This window comes from Pollicipes pollicipes, unplaced genomic scaffold, assembly GCF_011947565.3.
Source record: "Pollicipes pollicipes isolate AB1234 unplaced genomic scaffold, Ppol_2.1 Scaffold_7262;HRSCAF=8765_pilon_pilon_pilon, whole genome shotgun sequence".
Taxonomy (NCBI): Eukaryota; Metazoa; Arthropoda; class Thecostraca; order Pollicipedomorpha; family Pollicipedidae; genus Pollicipes; species Pollicipes pollicipes.
Window position 1 is genome coordinate 320,214 of NW_023597055.1, and position 20,130 is coordinate 340,343.

At 57.7% G+C, this 20,130-nt stretch overlaps 2 protein-coding genes across 2 annotated transcripts in view; both read left to right on the forward strand.

Annotated features, from left to right (window-relative positions):
* Nucleotides 1-20,130, forward strand: part of LOC119113662 (sphingosine kinase 1) — a 20,395-nt gene continuing 265 nt past the window's right edge. Inside the window, exons 1-13 of the mRNA XM_037237943.1 lie at nt 1-93; nt 1,541-2,022; nt 6,229-6,311; nt 9,459-9,620; nt 10,031-10,152; nt 11,460-11,559; nt 12,533-12,653; nt 13,383-13,496; nt 14,052-14,167; nt 14,397-14,523; nt 15,446-15,585; nt 15,882-15,989; nt 16,874-19,170. Of these exons, the coding sequence (XP_037093838.1) occupies nt 1,557-2,022; nt 6,229-6,311; nt 9,459-9,620; nt 10,031-10,152; nt 11,460-11,559; nt 12,533-12,653; nt 13,383-13,496; nt 14,052-14,167; nt 14,397-14,523; nt 15,446-15,585; nt 15,882-15,989; nt 16,874-16,960 (1,746 nt within the window). The 5' untranslated portion in view covers nt 1-93; nt 1,541-1,556 and the 3' untranslated portion in view covers nt 16,961-19,170. The remainder of the gene's footprint in view (nt 94-1,540; nt 2,023-6,228; nt 6,312-9,458; nt 9,621-10,030; nt 10,153-11,459; nt 11,560-12,532; nt 12,654-13,382; nt 13,497-14,051; nt 14,168-14,396; nt 14,524-15,445; nt 15,586-15,881; nt 15,990-16,873; nt 19,171-20,130) is intronic.
* The window catches only part of Ccz1 (vacuolar fusion protein CCZ1), an 11,967-nt gene continuing 11,152 nt past the window's right edge, over nt 19,316-20,130 (forward strand). Inside the window, exon 1 of the mRNA XM_037237946.1 lies at nt 19,316-19,448. The gene's annotated coding sequence lies outside the window, so the exon portion shown is untranslated. The remainder of the gene's footprint in view (nt 19,449-20,130) is intronic.

The window sequence follows — 20,130 nt, forward strand, 5'->3', positions numbered from 1 at the left end:
TTCGCCTGACGAAAATCTGTGGGATCCGAAGGTGGATGCTAAGTGTTCCGATGATCGTGGCGAGGCTGGTCACAGCCAGGAAGCCGTGAGAAGGTCAGTGAGCTCTGCCTTACCTTATTATTCGCGTTATCTTACCGTAAAGGTGAATTCTAGGGACTGGAGGGAGGTCTGGGCGCCTGTAAACTCTGGCCGCGGTCTGAACTCTTGATAAAATAAGGAGCTCCTGGGAGTGTGCAACGTCATTGTTGTGTTAGAGGCCAGATTTTTGAATGGCCGTTAGAAGTTTGTAACAAGCTGTAATGCTCTCCTACACTGAGGCCTTGCATAGCTGCTGATATGCCCTTGCCTTACTTATATTGCCAGTGGCATATTCAGGGGAGTTGTGGAGGCATGCACCCCTTATCAGTTTTTGTGGGCATTTGAAATGAATGTACCTAGGTTGAGTTAAGAGACAGGCAAATCATTGTCAAACAGAGATATATGCTAAAGTACCTACACACATTAAATTGGGCAGATGGAAACAATGTGGTGTGATAAGTAACATAATGAAGGTTAGGGCCAAAATTGTGTATCAGCAAACAATTTTGAGTTTGCCCCTGTTGTAAAATTCTAAATATGCCCCTGAACATGTTTTGTATCACATGGCAAAGCAGAGATGGTCAGCTATAGCAGTGGCTAGGATGGTCATGGGATATCATGGGATCATTTGCCTCAACCATGTAAACCACCAGTAACTTCAGGTTTCCAGTTGATCAGTAATTGGTAGCAATTCCACACATTCTAGTAACTTTTTTGTAGGAAATTAAAACAGAACTGTCACAGTGCTGCTGAGATAGGTACTGTGCCACCATGCCTCTTACATTCTGCTGCTTATTTTGGAAGGTTTAGGAAATACAGCTGAGGGAGTTTGTGCCAAATGAATATTTCTATATTGTCCTATATGACAGTGACATCACTTATGATCACATGATCATTGACAAGTTTTATTACCCATGTTCATAACTTGATGTATTTTGTGTTAATTGCTCTTCAAAGCAGCATAACATTTTCAACCTAGAATAACCAACAGTGTTTAGGATAGAAATATGCAGGGGAGAAGGTTGTGATCCTGCTACACAAGGGCTAAGGACCTGACATGGACCAATTGGTGATGCATGGAAACAGACAGCATCAGAGGAGTACTGTGCCCTCAAACTCTGGTAATGCAGCAGTTAACATGTCTGTGTTAACCCATGCACTGTGGGTGAAAGAATCAGAAGTACAGGGTTTGATTCCACACTGTTCCTGCCCTTCCTGGCAGGGTGAGGGGCAGGTGATACTATACAGCCTCAGGAGCTGAGTGAATCACAAAACCCCAGTGGCACAAGTGGTATTGGAAAGTCTCCAAGTGTGTGTGTGTGTGTGTGTGTGCATTGGAAGGGGGTAATGTCTTTTCGGCCATTTCTTTCCTGTCAATTCCAATTTGGCCACTTATGAAATTTCAGAAAGTTTTGAGCTGAGCTCTCCTTGCTGCCACTCAGTGTCCTACCCCCCTTTCCAGCCCCTTCGCCAGCACCATGTCAACAGTGGAGGAGGAGGATGGCCTGGTCATCCGTGAGCAGTTCTCCTACTTCACCAAGCCCAAGGTGCAGTGCCGCATCACCATCACGCAGTCGGCCGTGTCAGTGGAGAACCTCAGCACGCGCCTGCTGGAGCGCATCGATGCCACCGACATCATCGGCTGCCACTGCATGCGGCCCAAGGGCGCGCCGGGCCACGCCGCCGACGACGCGCCCCGCCCCACCGCCGAGTTCCGCGGCACGCAGCCTCGCGAGCTCGACGCCTACATCTGCATCTATGCCTACACGTGCAAGAAGCGCTCGGACGGCGCGGCGGCGCACTTTAAGCGGCGCAGCCACATCTTCCGCGTGGGCAAGAAGGCCACGTACGAGGCGAACCTGCGCCTGGCCGCCTTCTGGCGCACGCTGGTGCTGTGCGTGGCTCGCGGCGTGCGGCTGTCGAAGGCGACGCTGGCGCAGGCAGGTACGTGCGGCGGTGGGGGAGGTCACTCAATATGTGGCCTCGTGTGGCTTGCCGATCTGGATGACGTACGGAGGCGCGTGACCTACCGGCCCGGGTGACCTACCGACCCAGTGACCCACCGAGCGGGAGAACCTACCGATCCGGGTGACCTACCGACCAGAGTGACCTACCGGCCCGGGTGACCTACCGACTGAGATGACCTACCGACCTGGGTGTCCTACTGACCCGGGTGACCTACCGACCGGGCCCCACCATCCGGTGGTGGGGCAGGGTCGGGGTTAGGTGTAGGGCTCGCAGTCGGCAAGAGGGATAACCTGGTCCTAAACTGACCGCAGTTTAGGACCAGGTCACCCGTGGTAGGACCAGTCACGTGATCACGTGGTGGTCGACCGGAAAGTATTCAGCCTCTCGGTAGGCGTCACGTGACTAAGGTTGTCGGTTCACCGGAAAGCCTACATTATCATCAGGATCTCGGTGTCTTGGACGGAAGCAGTGGATTGTTCGGCAGTGTAGGTCGTTTGGCGGACGCGTTGAACAGCCTGGCAGGTTGTCTTTGTGCTTCTGCGGCTCTGAGAGGCCGGGGACAACTACGCCGTCCGCTTCCATGACGGCAATCCCGTTCTCGAGGTCGACCTGTGCCTCGTAGATCTGGTTGCTGTAGACGATGATTGATTGTGTTGGGGTTCTCAGCCCGGACTCAGGGTCCTTGTGGGCCTCCCAAAGACGCGTGCGGCTCGCCATGCGGCATGTCGTCAGCTTGTTGGCAGAGAGTTGCCTGAACCGTCTTAGTGCTTTGGTGACTGCTACGTTCTGTAGTGTTTGGCCGCTTGTCTTTGTGTCCGCTTCCAGTAAGTCATACTTGAGGGAGGCCCCTGTAGGCGGCACAGGCCTCGTCTTTGTAGGTCCGTAGGTCTTTCAATGGCATTGGCCCCAGGCGATGTGGAGGAGCAGGCGAAGGTGAGGGTAATCGTGCCATTTAGGTCAGCCTGCCGCTCCCGCCGGTGGGTTACGGGACAGTGCACTGACAGACGGAACGGACTAGTGCTCTGCCTACTCTGCTCTACTGAGGTGGAGAGGACCACCGTTCCGTTCTGGTGCTGTTGAGTAGGCGAAACGGATCACCGTTCCACCTACCCCGTCATAGGGGGCTTAGCGTGCTGTGTCGCAAAGTTGTGCTGAGTGCAATCCAGCTGAAATTCGCTTTGGTGAAGGCACTTGTTCCGGAAGGTGTATCTAGTTATATGTCAGACACCTCGTTGAATGATATTCGCGCAAAATGAACTTTTCCTCATAAAGACGTGTTTTCAAGTCCCTGAAGCACGTGCTAGCGTTTTTGCGATCAAGTGGTTCTGTAAGAGGCTTATTATTGCTGTGCTCACATCGTCAATAAGTTCCAGTGATTTGGTACAGTGCGCTCAATGTTGTACGGTCTGTATAAACCCGTGCTGACGCCCCACGACGCCGCAAGCACCGCTCCACTTTGGCCCGAGTGCTGACTGGGCGCCGCACGGGTCGACGGCGGTTCGTGATCTGGCCGTATTATTAGAGGCTGTCCAGACTGAGGAAATTTCTCGACATCAAGTCTCCTGCAAGATTGGGATTGGGCTTCCCCACTTTCTGCAGGCGCTGCAGCCTGTGGCTTCTGATGGAATGCACCTGAGTGTGCTGTGGCTGCCTTTTCTTCTGACGCCCCCGGTCAAACGGATCGCCACACGCCATCACAGCTGCAGCAAACCTTTTCGCTTTGTTATGTTGCACCAGTAGCTCATTTTGTGATTATATCCCCGATATCGCACTTTTACGAACGCCTCATCTTTGTGCCAGGACAGCACGCAACTGGTCCTTAATTGGTTTCACTTTACGTTTGTAGGTGATATTTCCGTGATGGCAAACACTTAAGCCGATTAAGGAGCAGCTCGTTTTTATCACGCCTGTATCGGCTCCCTGACTCCCTGCAGGGTTCTGACAGATACGACTCTGTTGTCCAGTTTGCTTGTTAGAATGGAACATCCGGCCAAGTATGGCTGCTTTGTTGTTGCCAAGCACACTCGTTCTAGTGATCGTACCGTTTGTATGTAACCAGTATGAACACTGAACACCGAACAGGTCACCCGCGCGTGATTCAGTTCATCCCTGTCACGCCCTTTGCCAGGAGCTGCCCCTCCCTTTCTCTCCCGCGCCGCCTCAGACCGCCTCAGGCACCCGACGTTAGAGGGACGGGACGCTTGCCTGGGCGAGCGCCTCCCTAACGCCCCCCCCCCCCCCCCCACCGGCCTCAGCGCGCGCGTGTTCCCCGCTCGCTGTTTCAGCCGGTGTGGATACCGATCGCAGGGAGCCTTGCCACTGCCTCTGCTATTGGTGCTGGTGCAGTTGTACTCGCGAATAAAAAAGAACAGCATGGGGCAACTCAACAGTGGAGGGGGGGGGGGGGGGGCAGCAGGGCCTGCACACAGGAATACAAAAAAATGTGTGGCGTTTTGTAGACGGCACATTCAGCACGCTATGTCGCCTCTCGTCACGTATTTATCGACTGCGTTCGCCAAGATGTGACATGAATCATCAAGAATGCCCGGAACCACATCAGGCCCGCGGCTCGCCAGTTCGGTTTACCGTCGTCTGGCCCATTCGAATGTGTTTTGCGTCGCTGCAGCGTCAGCTGTCGGCGTCTGGGCCTGGCATCCGCCGCGTGAGCCTCAGCCTTTTCGCGCTTTGAACGGTTTACGCTTCCCGTGGTAAATGATGCGGGAGGTGAAACTGTGGTGATGTTTCAATGCCGCTGGGAAATCCCGTCTGGTCTGACAGACGGCATGCAGATATATTAAAGATAATATGACACAAGTTTCAAAGAATTGTGCCACCTGTCCCAGCAAACTTTGAAATTACGACCAGCAGATACAGGAACATTTATGTAAACCATGAAAAGACAGTATAGCCTTATTCCTCGGAGAAAAACCAGGAGAATGGAGATATAGTTGCTTTGATATTTCGGCAACACGTCTTTATTGAAATGAATAGCAGAAGCCATAGTTAGCAGAATGACAGAAGCTTAGGCACAAGCGTTTCGATAAAGGCATGTTTCCGAAATATCAGCACATCTTTGTTTCTATTCTCCTGGTTTTTCTCCGGGGGAGGGGGGGGGGGGCTATTAGGCTATTTGTACTGTCTTTTCTGTGTGCATAATGTTCCTCGGAAATGCTCTCAACAACTCACGTAATTTTAAACCGTGACAGTTTGTCACAGTTTAAAAGTCCGTCAGAAAAAGCCAGGCTTAGCTTGGGTTACCGAATTTCCCAGTCACGTGACTAACACCAACCGAGCCCCCGGTCACGTCGCCAATCGCGACGCATGCGTGACTACGATCGCACGCGCCGCCGCGTCAAGCTCAGCTGTTTGCTATAATTGCTCGGGCCGTGGCGAAATGCGACTCAAATGCGCACATCGAATCGTCGCTAGAGCTCGGCGGTCACGCTGTTGCAGCTACGTAACATGATTGGTTTCGAAAGTGCGCGCCAAGTGTGAGCTGCCATGACGCGGTGCTAAGAGCTGTCGCCAGCGTAACGGCCAGACGTACACTGTGTGGCAGCCAGTGCCCGTGCGTCTGTAGATGTTTGTGTGCTTGGATCTGATTACGGCAGCTGTTGTGGTCTGCCTGTCTTCGTAGCGATCTTTCCACACCATTCAGTCGGCGGCATGTTCTCCCCTTCAAGGATTGCTCGGCTGCTGCCGGTCCGCACAACTCTCCGTTGCGTTTGAAGGTCCTGGTTGTCTTTGTAGTCTTTGTTTATCCACTTGATTCGGCCTGGGTAACGCCTGTGTTCCCTTTTAGCCCGTTTTCGCGCAGCGCTTTTTGTAGTTCTAGCTCCTGTCTTTTTGTAGCGTCAGCGTGTGCTGTTGCTAGTGTTTCAGCCTACTTCCTGTGTATTTGCATGCATTCTTTTCATATTGATGACAACCGTGTGTCATTGCAGCTCCTGTTTGTACCCCTGATGCTCGTTTTATGCCTCCTTTTTGCCCACACAGCTTCTGCTTGTTTGCGTTTGCTTCTGCTTGTGCGCGTGCCCCAGTCGTGGGCTGGTGTCGGCGGACGCCTTTGAACGGCGGCGACACGTGAGCCCGCACGCGAACCGTTTGTAGGGTGTGACCTCCTGTCCTGACCTCGTGACCTCCTGTCGCGGCAGCGTGTGATGTGCTGACCCCTTGTTCCAGCGCACGTGGCAGACCTGATACCGTCCCGGAAGCCCATGCTGATCCTCATCAACCCCAAGTCGGGGCCGGGTCACGCGCTGCAGGTCAGTGCTGCGTGAAGTTCCGCTCGTTAACCTTCTGAAGTCGCGCGGTGACGGTCTAGTTGTCCGGTAACGGTCTCTGTTCTTGCGAAATGTAGGTCCACTGTCTGGAAGTTAAATGGCCTCACCTTCAAGCTGTTCAAAATGCGCTTGGACGAAGTGCGGGAGTGTAAGCGCGGGATAATCCGACCAGCGTCTTCCTCAGCTCTGGTCGCGTCCGTGGACGCAACTGAAGGCAGCTTAAGCCAAAGTATACTGTACTTCCGTAATTTAGAACAAATAATCGTTTTTGACAGCATCAGCACAGAGCGCACAGAGCAGCACAACACAGGAGTTTTTGACAGCACCAGCGCAGCAGCGCTCTGTGTGCGGCACAGAGCGCTGCCACTGAGTGCTGTGCTACAGAGTACTTGTATTGATGAAACATAACCATGTCTCCGAATACAGGTCTTGAGCGCACAGCAAACCCCTGCAGTAACTATTTTAAGTAAGGTACGCGCTGTGGCGTTACATGCCGCCCCCAGTCTGGTGCGCCCGCCCTCTGGAGGCCTGTCGGAGCCTGACGTCAGACGGGGCGCCGGCCACACCCCTCCGCTCCAAACAAACAGAGCGTCGCGCCGGCCGGCCGGGCGCAGCCCCCTCGGCCGCCGGTGTCGGCGGCGGTCGCGGTGCGGCGGCCGGCCCGGAGAGGGCTGCACGCCCGGCCCCTGGGAGCTGCGACGGCCGGTTCTGGGAGGGTGCCAGCGCCGGCCGATCGAGCGGCGACTGACGTCTGGTACAGGATCGGCCAATCGTGTCGTCGGAGCCGGAAGACGAGCCCGCGGCCGAGTCTAGTGCACGCGAGCCTCATGCCGTGGATCTTGGTGCAAGCTGAGACGTACAGCGGAATGATGGCAGGGTGTTTTCGCTTTCACTAAAGATTGCGCGTTTTTTTCGTAGAACGAACAGAGTTGTTTAATCTAATGTGTGTGGTGGATATCCCACCCTCAACCAACCAGTCGCAACTCTGGATTATCGCTGTATTTTTACGCCTTGCCTTTAACTAGAGCGCTGTTGTTTATGCTGCCATTATAACGAAAGTGCCGGATGTGGCAATCACCTCCCATTGACCCATGGCTTGGCCCTTTTCGGAATTACTGCTTTGTGAAACGAACACAGAAAGCGGAGCGAAAGATAACGAGTGAATCATTGGAGCATGTTACAACTTTTGACACGTCGTGAACAAAAAAGTGTCGGTTGGCTTACTCCTTTTGAGGATGTTGCTATATATTTATTACCTGATATAATTTCATGTTATCTTACAAGAGAACGATTGTTAACAGCTTCGTACTCGCGTGCTGGTAGCAGCGAAGTCGTATAGCGGGGAATCATCCAGCTTGTGGTTGCCGGTGCTTGGATTGCGTCGAATCCTGTCCGTGGCTGATTATCAACACAGCCGACCTGGCCAGTGCAGCTACGAAGCGGGATCAGCGCGTGATGCTCAGTTGGGCGGGCCCGGCTTCTGCCGCGGAGGCTGAGCGTCGCAGCTCCGGCCGAGCCGGCGCGCCGTCCGACGACGCGGCGCGATCGTGCGACGCTGCTCGGCGCCCCTCCCCCCCTCCCCCCTCCGGCCCCGGCCCCGAAGGACGCCACCGCCGGCGTGGTGTCGCCCCTCCCCCCTGGGGGTGTGGCCGGGCCCGGTCCCGCGGTGGCCGGCGACGGAGCCGAGCGCGAACGTGCGCACGCTCGGCTGGTCCGCCACCGCGTAGCTCTCGCCGCCGCCCGCGCTCGCGCAGAGCGAGCATGCACCCAGACGAGATGGTCACGCACGACGTTCTCTGCGGGGGGGGCGGGGGAGCGTAACGTGCGGTCGGGATGGCGCCGCGCCACTGGTGTGGAGGCCCCGGCGAGCGTCGCGCGTGACAGACAGTATTTCAGTATATAGACAGTTTCAGTATATATATGTATACTACTATATTTATGACAGTATATTTTGACAGTATTTCGTTCACTAGCATGCGTGGGGCGGTGAGGGCAGACGCCGATGAGGCACGGCTGCGTGAAGGGGTGTGGCGACACACAAACCGGGGAGCGGAAGGGGGGGGGGGCAGTCTGGCCGTCGGCACGAGCTGGAAGACCCCAGCGCTCGGGTGAATGAGCGCAGCCGGGAAGCTGCCTCTTCGTCCTCCAGCGTCGGGGCGCGACCTCGCAGGGTGTGAACACTGTCCAGATCACTTCTTTCCAGTGGAGACGAGGTGTTGCGATGTTCCCAGAGACGCCGTGACAGCTGCGTTACACTCAGAAGTCGGCGGCTCAGCGAACCGCCAGCCGGGGTCTGTTTGTTTTCGTACCGGCTCTGGCAGCGGCATGGTTTCCGCGTTACGGTAGGCCGACAGACCGCGTCGCTAATGAGCTCGGAGGTCCCGTGCGTGAGCGTAATTAAGCTGACAGGAAGGAGAGCACCCCACGGTCCGTCGGTCTCTGCACGGAGTTGTACCCCCTCCCCCCGCCCCCTCCCCTCCCGCCTCCCACTTGAGCCGCTACAGTCGTACCTGCAGCGGCGCAGCGGCCCCGCTATCGTCGGTGTCGGATACTGAAGTGAAGGGCTGGCGGCCGCCGGCACTCGACGCGATGGGTGTGTGTGGGGGCGGATAAAGTCCGCACTGGCAACAGTTGTTGTCATGGCAACCCAGCTTCTTGGATCAGAGGCGAGCCGAGACGTCGATAAAGCGGGGAGAGGACGTTAGCTCTGATCGACCACCGCGCTTAGCGGAAGAAAAGGCAGCGAATGTAAAGCACGAAATGTCGCGCTACGCTCGTCGGGCGCAGAGTTCGTCTTGCAGTTCTGCTTTTCAGGGGAGGCATGCATCTAACGCCATGCGACGCGTACCTTCCATGTGTGACAGGTGCTCCAAAACACCCTATGTCAGTCATGTCGAGACCCCCGTTCGCCACGTTCTTCGATAGTCTGTCACGTGACTATCCGCCCTCTGTTATAGGTGTTCCTGCAGCTATTTCTGCCGATTCTCCCCGGATCGAGGCATGATGATGGCGTCACTCATCCCCCAGGTGTTTCCCAGGTGCTTTACCGGCGCGTGGCGCCGATCCTTTCCAAGTCGGACGTCCTTGTGACGCGGTGGATGACGTCACTTATCCCCCGTGCGTCCCCAGGTGTTCCGGCAGCGCGTGCTGCCGATCCTGTCCGAGTCGGACGTGGCGCATGACGTGGTGGTGACGTCACGGGCCGGCGAGGCGCGCCAGCTGGCGGCCGAACAGGACCTCGGCCAATGGTCGGCCGTGGTCATCGTGTCGGGCGACGGCCTCCTGTACGAGGTAACGCGGGTCACGTGGCCGTTGCGGCTCCGGTACGGGGGTCGGCGCCGGCAGACCGCCGTACGCGGGATTTCGTAGAAGCGGCGAACGGGAACGACATGCGAGGCGCCCTGGCCATGGCCTTGTCTGGGCTAGTTTGGCGGAAGATGTGTTCCGGTTTGTTGTTTCCCGGAGTCCTAAGCTCAGTGGGATGATCTCGTGACGTCATTTGCTTCGTCTCTGTTGATTCTACGATTGTGCGATACGCACGTTGTCAATGATTCTGATGCGTTGCAGTTTTGACGCCTTTCACTCCGGTGATTGCATCGGCACCACACCCAACACAGTCCCTTCCGGCGACCCCCAGCCGACGCTCTGTCGCGCCGCGCCGCCGCCCGAGGTTGTCACGCTACCCCTTGCTGTCCCGGCAGGTGTACAACGGCATCATGAGCCGGCCCGACTGGGACGCCTGGGTGGACTTCCCCGTGGCGCTGGTGCCGGCCGGCTCCGGCAACGGCATGGCCGCCTCCGTGGCACACGCCTGCGGACTGCTGTCAGTGTCACCGGTGGCGCGCTCTCTGTGGAGGGCAGAGGGGTGGGCGGGGGGTGGGAGTCGGGGGCGCGACAGCGGCTCTCGCTCTCTCGCTTTCTCACCCTCTCGCCTTCTCACTCTCTCGCTCTCTTGCTCTTTCTCTCTCTCCCCTTTCTCTCTGCCCCTCTTTCTCTCTCTCCCCTCTCTCTCTCTCTCTCTCTGTCCCTCTTTCTCTCTCCCCTCTCTCTCTCTCTCTCTTCTCTCTCTGTCCTCTCTCTCTCTCTGTCCTCTCTCTCTCTCTCTGTCCTCTGTCTCTCTCTCTGTCCTCTCTCTCTCTGTCCTCTCTCTCTCTCTCTGTCCTCTCTCTCTCTCTCTGTCCTCTCTCTCTCTCTCTCGTCTCTCTCTCTGTCCTCTCTCTCTTTCTCTCTCTCTCTCTCTCTTTCTCTCTTTCTCTCTTTCTCTCTCTCTCTCTCTCTCTCTCTCTCTCTCTCTCTCTCTCTCTCTCTCTCTCTCTCTCTCTCCTCTCTCTCTCTCTCTCTCTCTCTCTCTCTCTCTCTCTCCTTCTCTCTCTGTCTCTGTCTGTCTCTCTGTCTCTGTCTCTCTCGTCTCTGGTCTTGTCTCTGTCTCTCTCTCTGTCTCTGTCTCTCCGTCTCGTCTCTGTCTCTGTCTTTCTCTGTTCCTGCTCTCTCTGTCTTGTCTCTGTCTCGTCTTGTCTCGTCTCTGTCTCTGTCTCTGTCTCTGTCTCTGTCTCTGTCTCTGTCTCTGTCTGTCCCTCTGTTCTGTCTCTGTCTCCTGTCTCTGTCCTGTTTTGTCGTCTCTGTCTGTCTTCTCTGTCTCTGTCTCTGTCTCTGTCTCTGTCTCTGTCTCTGTCTCTGTCTCTGTCTCTGTCTCTGTCTCTGTCTCTGTCTCTGTCTCTGTCTCTCTCGCTCGCTTGCTCTTGCTCTTGCTCTTGCTCTTGCTCTTACTCTTGTCCGCGTGCTCTGCACGAGGGTCGTGGGAGCGGGGCGCTGTGTTGCGGTCACGTGGCGCCCCCATTTCTTTACGACACTTGAGTGGGCGAGCGATGTCGTGTTCTCTGGTGGGCGAGCTCTGTCGCCATCACTGGCCAGGCCCTGCCGCTCTCAGAAGAGGGACGGCTGTTCTGTCTGGTCGCGTTCGGGGTCAGGTACCCCTGTCCTGTATCCGGACTGTTAGCTCGGCACCTGCTCCTCTTGGGGCGCGACGGCAGACGTGCCATCGTCGCGCAGACTCGGTACCCGCGTGTCAGCGTGGCGGGCGGGCTGGGGTCGTCTGACGTGGCGCGGCCCTAAGCTCAGTGACCGTTCCAGCCCGGCTTTCCTGCAGAACCCGGTGCTGACGTCATCACTGGGCCTCGCCAAGCGGCTGGAGCTCGCCATGGACCTGATGATGGTACAAACCGAGACCGAGGTGCGTCCGCCCCGCCGTGGCTCTGCAAGGAATGGAAGCGCCTCTGCTTGGTGAAGTGGATTGGTTGCTGAGTTTGAGCGACGCTGATTCTGGCTGGTCAGGCAGCCTGCGTCGCGAAAATGTAGGGCACTAAAGTGCACTTGGAGTGGTAAAAGGCGGATGAACAACTTTACTCATTCTTGGCCCTAAGTTTTGCCCTCAAAGGAGCCATCTATCGGCTCTTCGTCGGCACATTCCTGAGTTCAGCATCACGCTGGTACTATTGCACGTTTTGGCTGCTGTTGGTATGCAATTAGGCGTCAAAGGCGGACGGGGTCAGAGTCATCAGATCAGGGCCAGTCACCGTGACACTAGCCTCTGACCTACACAGCCAGTGATCATGATCTCTGCCTCTCACCTGAACAGCCAGCGACCGTGACCCAGTCCTGACCTACGCAGCCAGTAGCCGTGACCCCAGCCTCCGACCTATGCAGCCAGTGATCAGGACCTCTGCCTCTCACCTGTACAGCCAGCGACCGTCACCCAGCCTCTGACCTATGAAGCCAGTAGGCGTGGCCCCAGCCTCTGTCCTGCACAGCCAAAGACCCAGCCTCTGTCCCTAGCCAGTAGGCATGACCCCAGCCTCTGACCTACACAACCAAAGGCCATGTCTAAACTCTGACCTGACCAGCCAGAAGTGATGACCACGGCCTCTGACCTGCACGGCTAATGACCGTGGTACCAGCCTCTGAACTGCACAGTTAGTGACCGTGACCCCAGCCCCTGACCTACACAGCCAAAGACCCAGCCTCTGACCTGTGCAGCAGCAGGTGTGACCCCTGCCTCTGACTTGCACAGCCAGTGACCGTGACCTAGCCTCTGACGTGGCATCCAGAGGCTCTGACACCACAGGCATTGACCAGCACAGCCAGTGACCGTGACCCCAGCCTGTGACCTCAGAGGCGGTGACCCAGCCTGTGACCTGCGCCGTCAGGAGCTGGTCGGCTTCCTCTCTCTCGGCTGGGGCCTGCTGGCCGACATCGACATCGAGAGTGAGCGGCTGCGGGTGCTGGGCGGCGCGCGCTTCTCGCTGTGGGCCGCCGCCCGTGTGCTCAGTAAGTGCCGAGGGACGTGGGCCGGGGTCACCGGCGGTCGGCACAGCTATAGCCATGGTGCTTGATATGGCTGTGAGCGAGCCGGCCCGGCCGTGGGGTCTCAGGAGGCGGGCCGCCCGCAGGCTCCCTAGCGTGACCTGGGCGTGACGTTGGTGTGTGGGATGTTGGGCCAGCAAGGTGGTCGCATTAGGCGAGGGAGCAGCGTTGCCTATGGGCGTGGAGCTCCCGGTGCTCGTCCACAGCTGGTGTGTGTGTGTGTGTGTGTGTGTGTGTGTGTGTGTGTGTGTGTGTGTGTGTGTGTGTGTGGTGTGTGTGTGTGTGTGTGTGTGTGTGTGTGTGTGTGTGTGTGTGTGTGTGTGTGTGTGTGCGTGCGTGCGTGCGTGCGTGCGTGCGTGCGTGCGTGCGTGCGTGCGTGCGTGCGGGCGTGCGGGCGTGCGTGCGTGCGTGCGTGCGTGCGTGCGTGCGTGCGTGCGTGCGTGCGTGCGTGCGTGCGTGCGTGTGTGGGGGGGGGGGGGGCGCCGTGCCAACCGGGCCATGGCCGGCGCTACCGTCTCTGTTATTGGCCGGTGCCAGAGCTCGTCCGACAACCAGCCCCCAGTTGCTATCATACCGCTGTGACAGCGGATTGTCTACTGTCGCACGTCCGGATCGACGGCACCGGCTGTGACGTCACTTCACATTAATGACGTCACCTGCGCGCGTCAGTGACGCCGTCCGCGGTTCCGACAGCGCTGAGGACGTACAGAGGCCGCATCCATTACCTGTCCGGTCAGGAGGAGGTGGTCCGGCCCGGCGACGAGCGGCGCGTGGAGCGGCCGCGGCTCGAGCGCGCCGTCACCATTGGTCAGTCTTCCCGCCCGCCGACGTGCCATTGGTCTGCTGGGTCTGGTCGGAGCGTTTGATTGGTGGGATGCCTGAAGCGAGTTTAACGATTGGTCGGTTCGCTCACCGACCGCCACGCTATTGGTCCGGTGATGTCGGGTGCGCGATTGGTGAGAAGGTGGGCGGATGTGATCGGCTACTGCTGATTCGTCGCAGTGCTCTGCAGAGCTGTGGAATATGTTGCCAGCTTGGAGTTTTACATGGGGTTTGCGCTCGTTGAAAGGTCCTTGCTGGTCGGTCCTCCTGAAAGGTTAACAACCATCATCGCTAGTCCATTGCCGAGTTCACCGTTGAATGTGCCGGTCGCTGGTGCAGTCACCTTATCATGATTGGATGACGCCGATGCAGCTCGTCTGCTATTGGCCAATGCCGATGCGGCCACGGCGCTCTGATTTGCGGGTGATGGCGTAGCTGCTGCCTGATAGGCTGTCACTAGCGTTACTGTGGTGCTCTGATTGACTGGCGCCGGCGCGGCCCCCGTACCATTGGCTGAGCGGCTGGCGGCCCCACCCCCAGAGGGCAGCTCGTCGGAGGTGGTGGGCCGCAAGCGGCCGGCATCGGAGAGCGTGACCGGCCAGGGGGACGGCGACGCAGCCGACGACGGCGTCTTCCAGGAGCTCATGCTCGACCAGGTGGGTCCGACGCCGGGCAGGCCTCACCCTTTGAGTGCATCGAACGCGCGCTTCAATGATCGCCTGCGATGCGGAACACGCCGCCTCATCCTGCCGTGCTCAGAATGACGTGCGTCCTCGGTCCGCGATGTCCAGAGTGGCACCATGTGGTGGTGCTCTGTGGTGTTCCGGCCGTATTCGCATGCTCGCTCTACTGCCGCCGCGGTGCTCAGCGCTGCCGCGCCGCCAGGTGCCGACGCCCGACATGCAGGCGCGCCGCCATCGGCTCAGCTCGGCACGTGACGAGCGGCCGCCCATCAAGCTGGGTATCCCGAGCCTCGACCAGCCGCCGCCCGACACCTGGAGCTGCATAGAGGGTCAGTGCCATACCTTCAGACGCTGGTGGTGCAGGACAGGTTTACTGATGGCTGCACCATCACCAGGCTTTGCTGGGGCAGGACAGGGGTACTGGGGGCTACACCATCACCAGGCTTTGGTGGCGCAGGGCAGGGGTACTGTCCACGGCGTCGGGCTGGGTCAAGGCCGTTGGTGGACCAGTGATGGCTCAGCAGTGAGCCGGGGTCAGCAATGGGCCCGATATGCCACGGTAGGGCCAAACGTATTTATTCCGAGAACGAACAAATCTTTCGGCTGTCATGTTGCGCTGCAGTGTTCTGCGCGCGGTGTGGCCGCGGAGGCCAGGGCGACGCTCAGGCCGCCACCGTCAGCTGGCCGGACCCCGCGTGTGACAGCTGACCTCAATTAGGGATTGGGGGGGGGGGGGGGTCTGCGTATGACGGGGCGGCGGGTGCTGCTGTACGCTAGTGGCTGCGTGCTGCTGGGGAGTTGGTGCTGGTATACGTCCCTCTGTGTATTCTGAAAGAAAGTTTGTTCTGGTGTGCGGCACCCTCCGTGTGCCACAGGGGAGATTGTGCTGGTGTGGATAACTCTCCGTGTGCCACAGGGGAAATGGTGCTGGTGTAGATGACTCCCTCAATGTGCCGCAGGGGAGTTTGTTCTGGCGCAGACGACACCTTCCATATGCCACAGGGTAGCGTGTGCTGGTGTAGGCGACCCGTCCGTGTGCCGCATGGAGTTTGCGCTGGTGTAGATGACCCCTCCGTGTGGCGCAGGGAGTTCGTGCTGGTGTAGACGACTCCTTCCATATGCCGCAGGGAGTTTGTGCTGGTGTAGACGACCCCTCCGTGTGCCACAGGGGAGTTTGTGCTGGTTTAAACACCTCTTCGTGTACTGTAGGGGGCTTTGTGCTGGTGTAGACGACTCCTCCATGTACCGCAGGGGAGTTTGTGCTGGTGTACGGCTCACTACCGTCGCACATCAGCGGTGACATGCACCTGAACCCGGGCGCCCGGCTAGACGACGGACTGCTTCACCTTCACGTGATCCGCGCCGGTGCCACGCGCGCTCAGGTCTTCCAGGTCAGCTGAGCAGCAGATAGAGGCCCTGTGTGGAGTGTTGTATAAACGCTTCTGTGATAGTGGAGGTTTGGTACACGCGGAGTAGGACGCGCTTCGTGGTGGTGTGCGCACTTCTTTGGGAGTGCTGTGTTGCAGGGGTTGTAAGATGTTTAGCCTGGAAATCACACACGCTTGCCGTCCGCGCGTGTTGCTCGCCAGTGGCTCTTTCTTCGCTAAAGCCCAAATGGCAACCTGCCGCACGCGTGTGCGCACGTGTTGTGCGCGCCTCCAGTGATGACATCTGTTGTCGGCCTCAGTACTTGCTAGGTTTGGGCGACGGCCGCCTGACGGAGCTGTCGTTCGTCGAGGTGTACCCGGTGCGCGCCGTCCGGCTCGTACCAGAAACGCCCTCCGGCTACATCACGGTACGAGAAGCCTCGGTTTCGGGAAGGGGGCGTCTCGGATGCGGAGTGGATAGAGGTGGGGTCATGTCGCGAAGTGATGGGAAACAGCGCAATTTTCGCGCCGGTAAGGCTCCGCTCCAAATTAAAAGCACCAACCATGTTGAGGTAGAGGTCAAACGGTACAGCGGTATATAGATGCCTTTCAGTTTCTACACAACAAATGACGTAACTCGAGGTGGATATCCAAAATCCGGGATGAATAAGTCAGTTTAGGCCAGTGACGGATGACGAAACTAGATCGACACCCGGGTTAATACGGCGGAACCGTGGCGTAGAAAATGTGACCAAACAAACACGTGTCCATAGCACGTTACCAGCAACTGCTCAGTCCAGGCACGTTTTGCTTCGACAGTTGGTGGCTAACATTTATCCAGACGGTTCAACTGACGTGCCATGGACCCAGACATTTATGGTGTGTTTGAAATTGATGCAGCGTGGGCACCGCTGGTGTGAGGAAACAACTTGGATCCTTTCGTGGGTATTCTCTCAGTCTTGAGAAAGCTGTGCCGTTATGATCACAAAGGGTTTGCACCTACAGCCGTTCGGATCTGATGGCTCAGAATGACGTAAATTTGGTTATTTTTTTAGATGAATCAGGTGAAATGATTGCACGACAGTGTGTGAAACTGTGATTCAGCGGTTTGGGATACTAATCGGAACCTATGCGTGCGGCTGTTCATGCCGTGCTGTTCTGTCTGATCGGTCCGCCTAACCGGGGAGGGGGAGGGGGGGGGGGAGCAGGTACCACCCGCATTAGCTCTGACCCCGTGTGTGACCCGTTCCACCGACCTGCACCCGTACCCAGCGTCTGCCGCCTAACGCCGGGCTTGGCCCTGCACCGACAGCTGGACGGGGAGGTGGTGCACTACGGGCCCGTGCAGGCCGAGGTGCACCGAGGCCTGGGCCGCGTCCTCTGTCCGAGGATGCGCTGAGGAGACGCAACGGCCGGCCGGCCGCCGACCGACACCAGCTCTCCTGGCGGCGAGGGTAGCCTCTGACGAAGACCGCGGGCCGTGGACTGAAGCCTCTAACGAGGACCGCGGACGGAGTCCTGCGGTGGCGGCTGGTGGAAACTCAGCTGTTGGGAGGGCGGTCGCCGCGGACGACAGCCGCGCATGCAGCCCCGGACGGCGGCGGCAGATCCGAACGGTCGCCGTCCACGTCGGCGGTGCTCAAGAGCGACTCGCCCCCGGTGGTGATCGCCGCGATGACCCCCGCGGTGACCCCCGCGGTCACAGAGGTGCCGCCGGTGGAGGCGCTGCTCCAGGAGGTCCAGCCGCACTTCCGCACGTGCGCGGCCGGCGCCGGGGCCTGCTGGGGCGCCGCGCGCGCCCGCTCTGTTACGTAGGTGCAATGCAGACTCCGAGCTGCGTCGCCGTGTTTGGCGAGCGGTGGGTGACGTCACATAGTGGGTGACGCCACCGGAAGCAAGCTAGGCTAATTGTACTCTGCTCAGCCCGTCAAACGTCAGCGTGATTCCGTGTTTTGTGGCGGCGTGCGAGCATTCTGCTGCCGCGGATCCTCCGCGCGGGGAAAGGGCACCTGACCCGCGCCAACGTGCTGTGAGTCGACGCGCGCGGCTAGTTCTGTCCAGTGCCTTACACGTGCGTGCGTGTGTTTGTGTGTGTGTGGCGCCGCCGCTTTGCGGGACCTGGTTGTGCGCCTGCTCACTGAGGCCGCGCGCCAAAGCTCATGCGTGCCAAACGGCACCGGCCGCAGCGGCCGCGCCGCCGGGCCACGGGTCGCCTGTTACGGCCGCGGCACCCCGGCCGCCGGTCCTGGGGTTCGGTGCGTGGCGGATCAGATCAAAGACGCTTGCGGCGCGGCGACGACGGCGTCGCCGCGTGTCAGCCGTCGCCGCAGGGGGGCCGTTCGATCTGCCAGCTGGCTGGCCGGCGGCCGATGCGTCACACGCCTCCGACGGCCGCCCGGCGCAGCGAGCGGCCACTCCGCTGGCGACCGCGGTCATGGCGGACTGTGGACAGAGACCACCTGGGGCTGGTACCGGCCGAACTGGCGGCCGGTGCCCGCGGTGCGCTCATGCGGCCACAACGCGAGCTTACTCCTGTTTTGGGCTCATATTCCAGCTGTTACACCTACCCGTTCCGTGCGTACATTCCGTGCCTGGTGGTGGGCTATGGTGCTGCATTTCGATCTACTTTGCAATAGCGAAGCGTGACGTCATTGGTGCGAGCCGCGCTGGCACCGTTGTTTATTACTGGTCTCGACCTGTTGTATAGATTCTGCTCCGTTGCAATCGATGAATTTGTATAGATTGCCCGGTTGCAATCGATGGATTTGTCATTGGCTGCTACTGGGTGATATTTTGCCTTCGCTAATATCAAGTGCATGGATAGCTCAGCGAGAATTGATCGTTGTTGTGATGGAAAGGTCGTGGATTCAATACTGCTGCCCGCGATGTGTCAGTGAACCCACGTTGAGTGGCATGAGGGACAACGCCATTAGGTGTGTACGGCGTGTGTACACGACCTTAAGTGATCAGGTTTTCTTCAAGGGATTGAAAGATTTTATGGAGTCGCCAACTCTGCACGCGTTCCTGCGCAATGTAATGCGTTTGCTGCGGCTCCCGCGCAGCGTTGGGAAAGTTTTTTTTCGATACAGTGTTGGTTTGAGTTCTTACGCAATAGGCACTGTTTGCAGCTGAACTTGCCGTCAATGGCAGCTCAGCGCGTGACTGTTGCGGATGTCGGATTTCTCTTCGTTGTAATTACGGCACGGACGGTGACGCCCGGCGGCGCTGTATGGCTCTCTGCATGACGCCCGTTCTTCAGGGCGTAGGGACCACGATATTGACCTGCTGTTGCGCCAAATAGCTGCTGTTAGTCCTGCGTACCCGCGGTTACTTGTAGCCGGCAGTTGCAGGGACCTGTGATGGCGCCGACCGCGTGCCGCGCTTGCACCTTTGATTCCTGCCCCCAACCCCCGAGCTGGAGCGACTTGACGGCATACGCGGGCAGCAGGCATTAACATATCACGAATGTGCGAGAGCGGCGCGGGGCCGGAGAGGTGGTGGCTTCCGCGATGTATGCGGGCGTCGGGTTTGAATACACGGCAGGTTAGAGTGGCACATGTGTTTGAGGGGCGATGGATGCTGCGTTACTGGTGGCTGCCCGCGACCACGGTGAGTTCAGTCAGTATAACGGTCGCGTTGTTCATTGGGGTTTCTCAGCTCTCTTCAAAAGTCGACTTCCCACTGACGTCGCAGCTGGTTTTGCCGTGTCCCATGTTGTCCTGGTCTCAGCAGTATGTAAATGGATAAATACCTAAGGAGCGGCGGCTCGCGGCAGTGTGCTGCTCTGCGCTGTGGTTCCACGGCTAAGACCTTGGCGTTTGCAATGGCGTCGCCCATGCGTGGTCGAGGTCGGGGAAGTCCCTGTGTGTCGGCCCTGGTGCAAGAAGGTAACCACGCTTCACGTTTTGTGTGCCCGTCCGCAGTTCGGATGGTCAAAGCTAGGGATGCCTCTGGATGGGGAAGTGAGAATTGAATAATGGTTTTGTCATGGAATTTATCCGCTTTGTGGCGATATTAAAATTGTGCCAAAGGCCTGGGTCTTGATAAATCAGCGGTCCCTTCCAAATGAATATTATGATTTCGTAATTGCATAAGTGTTTGCCACACAAATTTGGCCAGTTATTTCTCTACAGCACATTTACATGTTGCTATGACTTCAAGTTTGCACAGTTGGCAACATTGAAGTCATAAAATGCTGCTGAGGAAATTCAGATGTATGTTCAATTCCCTTGATTTTGCCCATAAAATGTGTCACAAGGATGAGAATAATTGAGTGCTGTGCTGTTGCCATTGTATGATGTTTGGAATGGTGTTCATGGACACAGGAGATTTGAGACAAGTGCTTTAGAAACTTTTGCTGTTCACATTAATGTTTGGCCATAGTGGCATAAATGTTATTTGGATGAAAGCAATCAGGCTTACCAACTTTCATGAAAATGACCAAAGTGAGTTGTTTATTTGAGCCACATATTTTGCACTTCTCTGAAATCTCAGTTTTTGCTAACAGGCAACACTGGATTTTAGGCATGGACTGGGTTGGATGAAAACCTCACACATATTCCTTTCTTG